The sequence below is a fragment of the Topomyia yanbarensis genome, chromosome 2, assembly GCF_030247195.1.
Source record: "Topomyia yanbarensis strain Yona2022 chromosome 2, ASM3024719v1, whole genome shotgun sequence".
Lineage (NCBI taxonomy): Eukaryota > Metazoa > Arthropoda > Insecta > Diptera > Culicidae > Topomyia > Topomyia yanbarensis.
In genome coordinates this window covers 419071269-419084874 of record NC_080671.1, presented here as the reverse complement: position 1 = coordinate 419084874, position 13606 = coordinate 419071269, and the positions used below count along the sequence as shown (strand labels likewise).

The 13606-nt window shown below is 41.6% G+C and overlaps 1 protein-coding gene across 1 annotated transcript; it reads left to right on the top strand.

Moving 5' to 3' along the window:
• Positions 1 to 958: 958 nt before the first annotated feature.
• LOC131681891 (uncharacterized) lies at positions 959 to 1700 on the top strand. Its single transcript, XM_058962986.1, has 2 exons — positions 959 to 1333; positions 1404 to 1700. Exons 1-2 carry the CDS (start codon positions 1005 to 1007, stop codon positions 1597 to 1599), a joined length of 525 nt encoding a protein of 174 aa, XP_058818969.1. The 5' UTR covers positions 959 to 1004; the 3' UTR covers positions 1600 to 1700.
• The last annotated feature ends 11906 nt before the right edge of the window (positions 1701 to 13606 follow it).

Genomic DNA, 13606 nt, shown 5'->3' with positions numbered 1-13606 from the left:
TTAAACTTTCGGGTTCGGGTCGGGTTCGGGTTTTCAAATTTTAAAATTCTCGGGTCGGGTCGGGTTCGGGTTTTACGAAATTTTCATTCTCGGGTACGGGTCGGGTTCGGGTTTTTAAGTTTTAAAATGTTCGGGCTCGGGTCGGGTTCGGGTTTTTCAAATTTTATAATTTCGGGCTCGGGTCGGGTTCGGGTTTCTAAATTTTCATGCTCTCGGGTTCGGGTCGGGTTCGGGTTCGAAAAAATTGAAACCCGACCATCTCTAAAGCAAACATGGCGAGAGATGGAACCTTAGCCTTTAACGAGTGCTGTTATAGTGAAGCATAAATTAATTCTCCAATTAAAATAAATGTATATATCAGTGTCATGGTTGTTGGTTCGGAACCAAGAAGTGCCAAATAGGGCACATTACTCTATTTCGTCATAAATATCCCGCTGACAGGCGGCTGGAGCCGCTTATAATCATCTATTGTTGAGTTTCGAGTACCAAACGACGCGGGTTTTCCGTGGAAATGCTATACTTTTCGAAGCACTAATAAAATGAACAAACATTTTAGTATAATTAGTTTCCTAGGCAACATTATAACAGCTTGGACGAACGTTTTAACTTTACGTCATCGCACCAGCCTACGAAACAGGTTTCAAGAAGCAAACTTTTATTGCGAATAGTCTCGCCCCGAGAGCTAATGATTCAGCAGGCTTGTGCGTCATAAAATCCGGGATTTTATGACGCACCTTTCTTGTTGGTGGGTTTCTTTCCCTTCTGAAAGAGCATCGTGCTCGCGCTCCGAACACTCTGATGATGAGTCATATAGTCTGGGGTTTTATGACGCACATTCTGTTATTTTCTGTTCTGTGTTATTTCTCAACCGAGAGAGAATCGTACCACACACACGAAGTGTGTCATAACGTCCCGGGCTTTGTGACGCGCTAGCAGCACACTCTTCGCTCAGTCTGCAGCGAAGAAACAGCCGACGCGGAGTAGATTTTTTTGTTTTTCAAACTATGGACACACCAATCGACGGAGTAGATTTCGAGTACATCGCCGGAAAACGGTCGACTTCGAAGCTGCTCTGGCTACCGGACGAGAAGCAGTTCTACAAGAAGCACACGGAATATAAATCCTCCATTTCATACCGGTGCTATCAAATGGGTTGCCGGGCACGGGCAACCGTCGTGATGGAAGCGATTTGCGTTCGCAACAGTGAGCCTCATTTGCACGGGGATGCGTCGGTTCTACACGCGGAGCTGACGGCTAGGAACGAGCTGAGAGCTCGGGTGGCGGAAGATGACATCACGGAACTGCGTTCGCTGTACAACGGCGTCATGGCTAGGTATGTGAGAAATGGTCAGTTTCGAAGTGATTTTGAAGGTTAATTTGAATTGTATTTTTTGGTTCCACAGTCACCGAAACATATCTTTGAAGTATGGAGCGATACGACGATCTCTGCAGCGGAAGCGTGCGTCTGCAGCGTTGAGTCAGCCAATTGATCCACTACTTTTGGATTGCGAAAGGGATAGTGCCGAAGCGGGTTGCAGCAGTTCTAAAGTAAGGCAATTGAGTCCATCTTCATCCATTATTGATCTCACCGATGAATGAAACTATATGTCATTATTATATGATAACGAACTGTCAAATATTCATGAAAAAGCAGGCTAGTGATAAGTTATAAATGTTGTACAAAGTTAGTGTAGTTTTGTTCTGATAGATAAATAAATTATATTATAAAAAAATGCTCGCATGAATTACACATAAACACGGAAAGACGATCCCCGAAAATTTCATCTGAAAGTTTGTCTGTTTTTACATTTATTACAAAAAATGTATTGGATTCGCTCCAACTTTGAAAAAATCTTCCAAAGCTCGGAGGGACGCTACTCATATGCCATTCGACTCAGCTCGACAAATTGGGCCAGCGTCTGTATGTGTGTGTCTGTCTGTATGTATGTACACTAATGTCATGTAATTATCTCAGCAATGGCTGAACCTATCTTAACGAAACTAACCTCAAATGAAAGGCATAACGTGACGCTATAATTTTTGTTTTTGGATATGTTGTTTACCTTTTGAGATATGAAAGTGATTATATCAAAACAAGTAAATTAAGTAAATAACTTTCGAACAAAGCAATTAAGTCACGCTATGTGCGTATAATTAGAAAGCATATAAATATACAATTCTAACAAGCAATAGCTTGTCCGTTATCGAACGGTGGAACATTTTATATTTTTATTTCTCACTTAGTAATATTCAATAACCACAAGTGAGACCACAAAACTAAACCGATTTTGAATGTCGAGGTATGAAACATATCTACGTGAAACAAGAAATTATCGATTCCAAAAACATTTTGTGAATTAACTCAAAAATAAATAAACAATTTTTCAAAAGTTAATATGGAAATTTACTTCAAAGTGAATTTCTTTTCCAGAGTTTATGTATGAACCCCTTGAATAAGGCGCTGCGTTTAACCGTGAGATAGATTTTGGATGATATATTAATACACAGATCACCAATTAACCCACCTAGTAGTGCGATAAAAGATTTCTCATATAATTCATTTTCATATTATACTCGAGGCATCACCGAGAGCAACTCTCGAGTACTTTGTCAAATGGACGTAAGTAACAATGAGAGATTCTCTTTGAGGTCTTTCTCTTCTGTTCATTACTCGGCCATTTCAACATTTACTACTCTACTCTTTGCATAATATTGTAGTAAAAACCGTCGGCTTTCGATATGTACTGGAAAATTAGTACAAAGTATTGTAATGACGTCGTAATAAACGAAAGAGAAAGTAAACAAAGAGAGGCTCTCAATGTTACTTACGTCCATTTGAAAAAGTACTCGAGAACTGTCTAAAAATCCCACAATTCTAGTGAAAATTTAACGTCTTTTGCAAGATTTAGGTTACATTGGTTATGACGCGAAAACTACCAGTTGCATTATTTGTAATAATATATACAAAAAGTGTCACGGCACTCATCATCATTTACAATTTCTCACACGCTCTCTGTGTAAGGGGCTTAAAATCACATGAGACCTAGGACATATTTGAACTCGTTGACGCTCATCATAAACCCTTCGTTCTGAGGTTTCATATGCAAGTTGAAAGAGAAGACGCTTTTGCCGAATCCGTTGACGGCCTCAATTTTGACTTCAATCGCTGCAATTTTGATGAAGTATCTTCTGCCTTCGATGCTGTTGACTGGTTCGATCTGTTAAGTGGAAACGATCTAAATCATGCTGTCGCGGTGTTCTATACGGTCTGTATACGAGATACTCCACCGCTTAGTTCCTAAGAAACGTGTCAACAGAAAGACGAACTACACGTATCCGTGGTTGGAATTCCGAGCTTCGTCGTCTACGCAACATTCTCCGAAAACAACGCAAGCGATAGTTCCGTCACAAGACCGACGAAAACAAAACTGTTCTTCGCCGAACCGAACTTCAATACGAAACAGCCCTGAATAGTGCATTCGGCGAGTATATAAGTCACGTCCAAAGCAACCTTCGAAACAACCCCTCGACGTTCTGCAAGTTTGTGAACAGCAGAAAACGCGCTGGTGGCATTCCCGTAAATGTTTATCTTGGAGGTGCCAGTGCGCAATCCGCAGACGAGTCCGTAGACCTTTCTGAAGAACATTTCCGCAGGGTATTCACCAACCCAGCAATCTCTCATTCACTAGAGTATATAAACACATTACCATCATACAATATCGGGTGCGCGACGTTTGGCATAAATACGTTAGACATAAGTGCGTTAGACATAAGTGCGTTAGGCATAATGGACGATAAGCATAATTCACAAAAATATAAAAATAATCGTAAGGCTTTCGTTGGAGATTTCGCTTGTTTTTTTCAGGTTACGAAAAAATGACGCTTTGCTATACCATACCTTCGCATAACTCTAGCGAGAGACTCCAAAATGAAAAACCTATTTTAATCCACCTAGCGGTGCAATTGTGCCTTTCTCAATCATGAATCACGAGAATGTGTGCGTTGTTTATATTCATTAAAAGAGTTCGAGTTCTAAAATTTTGAAAAAAAACAGCCACGGTAATATTGAACTGAAAAACCGATTTAATCCACCTAGCAGTGAGATGAGACATTTCTTACACATTTCACTATTGGATTAGTTTGCAGAACTCACGAGAAGTAGGCACATAAAAATTAAGATTATATTTAGAAATAGTTATAAGATTAATAGAATAAATTGACTCATACTAACAAATTGAATGAAATAAAACGAATGACTGAACATGAAATGCATAAAATTAAAGATAGGAATAAAATGAATCAGATAAATCAAATGAATCAAATGAATCAAATGAATCAAATGAATCAAATGAATCAAATGAATCAAATGAATCAAATGAATCAAATGAATCAAATGAATCAAATGAATCAAATGAATCAAATGAATCAAATGAATCAAATGAATCAAATGAATCAAATGAATCTAATGAATCAAACTACTCAGTATATCCAAATATGGACGACGATAAGTTGTAACATTGTAGTTGCATCCCCCATCGAGAGTGGGTACTTTGGGAGACTTCTTTTCCTGGATCTAATTTGTGGATATTTTTGGTCTTTGATCCGTTATTTTTCTTGAAAGTTCGTACCAATACAACGAATGTGCAGCTGATACAACTCATGGTTCATTCGCCTGCGCAACGTTCCGTCTTCCATCTGCACGCCACCATAGATGGTACGCAACACCTTTCGTTCGAAAACTCCAAGGGCGCGTTGGTCCTCCACGAGCATAGTCCAGGTCTCGTGACCGTAGAGGACCACCGTCTTGGAGATAATCAACTTCGTGCGGCGGCGAATTTTGTTCGACCGGAGTGTCCTCTAGAGTCCAAAGTAGGCACGATTTCCCACTAAGATCCGTCTCTGAATTTCTCTGCTGTTATCATTGTCGTCGGTTGCCAGTGAACCCAAATACATGAATTCGTCGACCATCTCGATTTCGTCACCGTCAATCCGAACTCGGGTGGGAGATTCACATTGTCGTCTCTAGAACCTCTTCCTCTCATGTATTTTGTCTTCGAAACGTTGATGGCAATTCCAATCCTGCTGGCTTCAGCTTTCAGTCTTTGAGCATATATTTTATTCAAAATTCAATATAGATACGAATAGTTTAAATATCGCACGTGGAATGTCTCTTTTGAAAGTATCTATCGTCAAACTTTCATATTACCCAGTTAAGCCAAATATTTTTCTGATATAGCCATGAATTTCCTTAATTATAGTGTAGATACAGGCTTTGAATACAATTGAATTAAAGTTGAGTTGATGTAGCAGCAGTCAAAAAATAGTTTTGTTTTCTCAAACCTTCGCAATTACAATTAATAAATATTTCAGATTGGCAGAAGATCTTATCACACAACTTAGAAATGCATACAGAAATAGCTAGATAGATGCGATAGAAGAGAAACAAAGAGAGAAAGAGAGAGAGAGAGAGAGAGAGAGAGAGAGAGAGAGAGATGGGGGGGGGCGTGTGAGGAATGGCAAATGATGGTTAATGCAGTGACATTATTTTTATAGGTATATTATTATGATATATTGATTCTTACATTCTTATCATAAATAATGTAAGTAGTAATTTTTGTGCCATAACCAGTATAACCTAAATCTTGCAAAAGAGCTAAATTTTGGCTAGATTTTTGGGCTTCAAACATACAGTTGCTTTCGGTGACGCCACAAGTATAATTAAATTAGAAATCTTTTATCTCACTACTAGGTGAATTACTTGTTGATCTGTGTATTGATATACCATCCAACATTTACCTCATGATTGAACGCAATGCCTAATCCAAGCAATAAATACTAGAACTCACTGTTTCTTTATCAACACATTATTTTGTCTTTGAAGTGAACTTATATATTGATTTTTGAGAAATAGTTCATTTATTATAAAGGTAATTCACAAAATGTTCTCAACATCGAATTCCTTGAATCACGTAGATGTGTTTCCATACCCCGATATTCAAAATCGGTTTAGTTTTGCCCCTAAAATACCAGTAAAGCAATACTCTGTATGAAACAATCTCATTTTTAATTAGTGGAAATTGGTAAGCGAGGACTAAAAAGACAAAATGTCTAATATCTCCGCCGCTCGTGCACGGATTTAGACAATCTATAGCTTGTTAGAAAGGTATTTTTACAAGCTTTCTAATTATGTGCAGTTTGTGGGACAATATTGTATTGTGAGAAAGTTATTTGCAAAAAACCTACCGTGTTTTGACAAAATTGCCCATATCTCAGAAAGTAAACAACATATCGAAAATCAAAAATAATAGTGTCAAATGGCAACGTTAGGCCTTTTATTTGAAACTAATTTCATTAAGATCGGTTCAGCCATTGCTGAGATAATTACATGACATTTTGTACATACATATATACACACATACACACACACATACAGACATTGTCTCAATTTATCGAGCTGAGTCGATTGGTATATGAGACTCGGCCCTCCGGGCCTCGGAAAAAGTTTTCAAAGTTTGAGCGAATCCTATACATTTCTTTTGTAAGAAATGTAAAAAGGTGCGAAATCGGCAAAGTCCCAAAAAGTCGGTTTTTACAAAAAAAAATTTTTTTTCGAGATAACATAAAATCTCGACGTTTCATGCATTTTAAAGATGTTTGGCATCAAAAATACGAATTCGATTTCTGAAATTTCATGGGGTCCCCCCTTTGAAAAAAAAATTTGAGTTCTGGCTTATATGGGAATTTCATATGTGACCGGACGATTTAGTCTATATTTCCGGACCCATATAAGCGATCCGTACGAAATTTTATAGACATCTGTGGGGATATTATAGCTATCATTTGGAACTAAGTTTGTGAAAATCGGCCCAACCATTTCAGGGAAACTGATGTGAGTTCGTAAATTTTGAAAGATGGCCGCTTTTCCCGGGCACTTCCGGAACCGTCTATGGTGGTCAATGTAGTCAACGAAAGTTTGGTTGGCCGTCGGTGACCTAGAATAGCAAATTTAAGTTGTTTGAGAGACATTTTAGCGAAATTTTTACCTTTTTTGCTTTCATCGGAGTATCGGTTTGAATCACAATTTGCTATGTGATCGCACGCCACAACCTGTAACTCCGGAACCGGAAGTCGGATCGGGATGAAATTAAATAGCCATTTACGGGGACGCAATACCTTTCATTTGAGGCCAAGTTTAGTCGAATCGGTCTAGCCATCTCCGAGAAAACGATGTGACTGTTATTCTGAATGTAGATACTTCCGCCGGGGCTTCCGGAACCGAGGATGGTGGCCAATGTGGCCAAATAGACTTTGAATGGATGTTAGTGACCTAATACTACAAATCGAAGCAGTTGTGGTCATATTTTGGAAAATTTTTCACCTTTATACATTCATTGCAGAATTTATTAAAATCGACATTTTCTGCGTGTTCGTACTTATCACCCTGTAATTCCGGAACCGGAAGTCGGATCCATTAGAAATTCAATAGCAGCCTATGGGAACGTTGCACCTTTCATTTGAGACTAAGTTTGTCAAAATCGGTTCAGCCATCTCTGAGAAAAATGAGTGACATTTTTGGTCACATACACACACACATACACACACACATACATACATACACACATACATACACACACACAGACATTTGCCGAACTCGACGAACTGAATCGAATGGTATATGTCACTCGGCCCTCCGGGCCTCCGTTAAAAAGTCGGTTTTCAGAGCAATTGCAATACCTTTCTATTGAGAAAGGCAAAAACCATGCGAGATATTTAACCCCTATAAGTGTAAAACTTTTTTCTATTTTTCTGTAGTTTTGATACAAGTAAATTTTTAGCCTTTTAGATTTATTGCCAATTCAAATATTAAAAAAAAAAACAAACAAAATAATGAGGAGACTGTTGTAACGGCCTTTAATTAGCAAGGGACTGGAAGGTGAAGTATATTTTTCAATATTAAGAGCCATAGTACTCAAGGGAGAGCAAGGAGTTGAAGATCGGTTCCGACAGCATGAAATACAAAGTTACTTTACGCTCGTCCGGACATGCCGCAGACTCAGGTGATTCGCATTTCAAATGCCAAAAGATCCTGACTCCTGCGGTAGTAGACAAAGGGTGAACTGGCAGTGTTAGGTGCAGGATCCTACATTAGGCTACGGATTTTACGTTTGTGACGATACCTTTTTCGTTTCGGTAGCTCATCACAGTACAGGAATAAACTCTCTCTCACATCAAAGAGTTTCCGTAGTTCTATTTGTGATGGTCTCGAGAATACAGTCACAGAATAATAAAATGCATCATTCTTTCTTTCATGAGCTGTTATATATTCTTCTTGAACAATTACACCTTGCATGCATGAAGAACTAATCTAAGTTAATTTTTGCATATACGTCTCCCAACCTTTGAACGGAACGGATCGTTATATTTCACAGTGGTGTTCGGTGTGTAAATTTCAGTGATTGAAGGTCATCCTTTGTTCGTTCGTTAGCTGCCATTCTGCTGGTGCCGGCAGTAAATCCAGTACATTGTTTTCGCTGGTGCGGAACAATTGACGTTGTTTGCAGATAAGTTTTGCTTTTTTTTCCTCGTTTGCTTTCTTTCCTTTCCCCTACTTTTACTCTACCTTGTAATCAAATAATAAGACACATTCCCGTTTATATAACGCTCTGCCCTCGTGCTTAAATGGCCGAGGGCGAAATACCATCTGATGTAATCATGGAAGTCCCTGATCCCCCTAATACTCGCATTGCTCCCCGTATAAAGCAGTACCCAGAAGGTTCCTCTGGGCCATGGGTGGTATATTTTCGGACCGGAGAGAAACCGGTTAATATATTAAAACTTTCTCGAGATCTGACTGCTAATTACCCGGCCGTAACTCAGATAACACGTGTTCGGGCAAACAAGATACGTGTTCTAGTGAATGATCTCGGCCAGGCAAACGCGATTGCTTGCTGTGAGCGCTTTACGCGGGAATTTAAAGCGTACGTGTCTTGTGTGGCCTGTGAAATCGATGGGGTAGTGTCCGAACCGGGCCTGAAATGCGAAGAACTGTTGGAGCACGGGGTTGGCTGCTTTAAGGACCCCTCTCTTGAACAGATTAAGATCTTGGAATGCAAACAATTGTATACCGCAAACACCGAGGGAGGTAAGACTACCTACTCTCTATCAAGCTCGATTCGGGTGACATTCGCCGGGTCCTCTCTTCCCAACTACATCCTCCTTGACAAGGTTCGCCTACGAGTTCGCCTGCTCGTACCGTACCGCGGGTCATGAACTGCAGCAATTGCAAGCAGTTGGGCCACACAGCCACATATTGTGGAAATAAGAAACGATGCGGCAAATGCGAAGGAGAGCATGAGGATGACTCTTGCGACAAAGAAACTGAAAAGTGTATTTGCTGCGGGGGCCCTTCACATGCTCTTAAATCATGTCCTGCGTACAAGCAGCGCGGGGATAAAATTAAGCGCTCCCTTAAGGAACGCTCAAGGCGTTCTTATGCAGAAATGCTAAAGAATGCTTCGCCATCTGTCCTGTCCGAAAATCCCTATGCTGGTTTGGCTAACGTTGAGCAAGAATCTGACGACCCACGAGAGGGAACATCTTTGGTTAACCCAGGGGAATCCAGGAAGAGGAGAAATCCAGCCTCCCCTACATTGCCTCGTAAGGGTGCCAAGGTGTCGTCCACTCAGAGTGCGCCATCTACAACCAATAAATCCAACGGAAGTGATGCACAAAAGCCGAAGCAATTTGCTCCAGGACTTGGAAATATTAATTCTAACAAGGAGTACCCACCACTTCCAGGGACATCCAAAACCCCAAGTGTCCCCTTTTTTCAAACAGATACTCAGTCCAGTAGCGGACTAATGAAATTTTCTGACATAGTGGACTTAATTTTCACAGCTTTCAATGTTACTGATCCTCTTAAAAGCCTTCTGATACGTTTTCTCCCTATAGTGCAAACATTTTTGAAGCAGTTGACTACTAAATGGCCCCTCCTTGCAGCGATCGTATCCTTCGATGGCTAAGTCATCGAACGAGGTCACCGATTCGATCACTGTTCTACAGTGGAAGAGCAGAAGTATCCTCCCGAAAATCGATTCCTTTAAATTTTTACTAAATAGTTTAAAATGTGATGCTTTCGCATTATGTGAAACTTGGTTAACTTCTGATATAAATCTCAACTTCCACGACTTTAATATAATTCGTCTGGATCGAGAAAACCCCTATGGAGGAGTACTTTTGGGGATCAAAAAGTGCTATTCTTTCAACCGAATTAACCTCCCTTCGACACCAGGCATTGAAATTGTCGCTTGTCAAGTTTTAATCAAAGGTAAAGACCTTTGCATTGCTTCCATCTACATTCCTCCTAGAGCCTCGGTAGGGTACCGAACGCTTTGTAATATCACGGAATCCTTACAGGCACCGCGGCTAGTTCTAGGAGACTTTAACTCGCACGGTACGGTATGAAGTTGTCTTCACGATGATAATAGGTCAACATTAATCCAAGATCTTTGCGACAATTTCAACATGACCATCTTAAACGCGGGAGAAACGACGCGGATTCCTACACAACCAGCACGCGCGAGCGCGTTGGATTTATCGCTATGCTCGACATCGCTACAGTTAGATTGCAGGTGGAAGGTGATCCCTGATCCCCACGGTAGCGTTCATTTGCCTATCGTAATTTCAATTGCTAACGGTTCAAGAGCATCGGAAACAATCAATGTCTCGTATGACCTCACACGGAACATTGATTGGAAGAGTTACGCGACCGCGATATCCGTTAAAATCGAATCCACTCAAGAACTTCCTCCGGAGGAAGAGTACAGGTTTTTGGCTGGCTTGATTCTCGACAGTGCGAATCAAGCTCAGACTAAACCAGTACCCAGCGCAAATACCCATGGACGGTCTCCCACCCTGTGGTGGGATAAAGAGTGCTCAGAGCTGTACGCGGAAAAGTCCACTGCATATAAGGCCTTCCGGGAAGACGGGTTACCCGCTAGCTATCAACAGTACGCGTCGTTAGAAAGGCGAATGAAGAGTCTAATGAAAGCCAAAAAGCGCAGTTATTGGCGCCGGTTCGTCGACGGGTTAACGAGAGAAACAGCGATGAGCACTCTTTGGGGTACGGCTCGACGTATGCGTAACCGTAATAGTACCAACGAGAACGTGGAATATTCAAACCGTTGGATATTCGCTTTCGCCAAGAAGATCTGTCCGGACTCTGTCCCGATACAGAAAACGTGCCGCGCCGCGTCTCCTCACGATACCGCGAACGAAACACCATTTTCGATGGTGGAGTTCTCACTTGCCCTCTTATCGTGCAACAATAACGCCCCAGGGTTAGACAGAATCAAATTCAACTTGCTGAAGAATCTGCCTGACACTGCAAAAAGGCGCCTGTTGAATTTATTTAACAAGTTTCTTGAGGGTAACATTGTCCCTTATGAATGGAGGCAAGTGAAGGTCATCGCCATCCAAAAACCAGGAAAACCAGCCTCCGACCACAACTCGTATCGGCCGATTGCAATGCTGTCCTGTATTCGGAAGTTGTTCGAGAAAATGATCTTGTTTCGCCTCGACAATTGGGTTGAAGCAAATGGCTTACTGTCAGATACACAATTTGGCTTCCGCAAAGGCAAAGGGACGAACGATTGCCTTGCGTTGCTTTCTACAGAAATCCAAATGGCCTATGCTAACAAAGAGCAGATGGCATCAGTCTTCTTGGATATTAAGGGGGCTTTTGACTCAGTTTCTATCAACATTCTGTCAGAGAAGCTGCATCAGCATGGTCTTTCGCCAATTTTAAATAACTTTTTGCTAAACCTGTTGTCTGAAAATCACATGCACTTTTCGCATGGCGATTTAACAACATCGCGATTTAGCTACATGGGTCTTCCCCAGGGCTCATGTCTAAGTCCCCAGCTCTACAATTTTTACGTGAATGACATTGACGATTGTCTTGCCAATTCATGCACGCTAAGGCAACTTGCAGACGACGGGGTGGTCTCTGTTACAGGGCCCAAAGCTGCCGACTTGCAAGGACCATTACAAAATATCTTGGACAATTTGTCTGCTTGGGCTCTTCAGCTGGGTATTGAGTTCTCCACGGAGAAAACTGAGTTGGTTGTTTTTTCTAGGAAGCGTGAGCCGGCGCAACTCTAGCTTTTATTAATGGGTGCAACGATCAACCAGGTTTTCACATTTAAATATCTCAGGGTTTGGTTCGACTCTAAAGGTACCTGGGGATGTCACATTAGGTATCTGAAACAGAAATGCCAACAAAGGATCAATTTTCTCCGAACAATAACTGGAACATGGTGGGGTGCTCACCCAGGAGACCTGATCAGGTTGTACCAAACAACGATATTGTCGGTGATGGAGTACGGGTGTTTCTGTTTCCGCTCCGCTGCGAACATACACTTCATCAAACTGGAGAGAATCCAGTATCGTTGCTTGCGCATTGCCTTGGGTTGCATGCACTCGACCCATACGATGAGTCTCGAAGTGCTGGCGGGCGTTCTTCCGCTAAAAAATCGATTTTGGGAACTCTCATATCGATTGCTCATCCGATGCGACATTCTGAACCCGTTGGTAATTCAAAATTTCGAGAGGCTCGTCGAGCTTAATTCTCAAACCCGTTTTATGTCCTTGTACTTCGACTACATGGCACAGAGCATCAATCCTTCTTCGTACAATCCCAACCGTGTCCGTTTCCTAGATACTTCTGATTCTACTGTATTCTTCGACACATCCATGAAGGAAGAGATTCGTGGAATCCCGGACCATATACGCCCGCAGGTGATCCCCAATATATTTTATAATAAATTCCGAGAAGTCGACTGCGACAAAATGTTTTACACTGACGGATCAAATCTCGATGGGTCCACTGGCTTCGGTATCTTCAACAATACTATCACCGCTTCATTCAAGCTCAATGATCCCGCTTCAGTTTATGTCGTAGAGTTAGCTGCAATTCAGTACACCCTTGGGATCATCGACACTCTGCCCACAGATCACTACTTCATCGTTTCGGACAGCCTCAGCTCTATCGAGGCTCTTCGTGCGGTGAAGCCAAAAAAGCAACTCCCGTATTTTCTGGGGATGATACAGGAGTCCTTGTGTACGTTATCTGAAAAATCTTATCAGATTACCTTTGTTTGGGTCCCCTCTCATTGTTCTATCCCGGGCAATGAAAAGGCCGACTCATTAGCAAAAGTGGGCGCATTAAATGGTGACATATACGAAAGACCAATCTGCTTCAACGATTTTTTTAGTATTTGTCGTCAGAGGACACTCAACAGTTGGCAAACCTCGTGGAGCAATGGGGAACTTGGACGATGGCTACATTCGATTATCCCAAAGGTATCAACGAAGCCTTGGTTCGGGGGGATGGATGTGGGTCGGGATTTTATTCGCGTAATGTCCCGACTTATGTCCAATCCCTACACCATGGATGCGCATTTGCGGCGTATTGGGCTTGCGGAGAGTAGTCTGTGCGCTTGTGACGAGGGCTATCACGACATCGAACACGTTGTCTGGGTATGCGCCGGGTATTGTGACGCCAGGTCTCAGTTAAAGGAATCCCTTCGGGCCCGAGGTAGACCAC

What these genes read in the sequence shown, in the direction of transcription:
- LOC131681891 (XM_058962986.1), top strand. Translation starts at nt 1,005, where the DNA reads ATGGACACACCAATCGACGGAGTAGATTTCGAGTACATCGCCGGAAAA. An exon ending in TACAACGGCGTCATGGCTAG is followed by an intron (nt 1,334 to 1,403) that starts GTATGTGAGAAA and finishes TTGGTTCCACAG; the next exon opens with TCACCGAAACATATCTTTGA.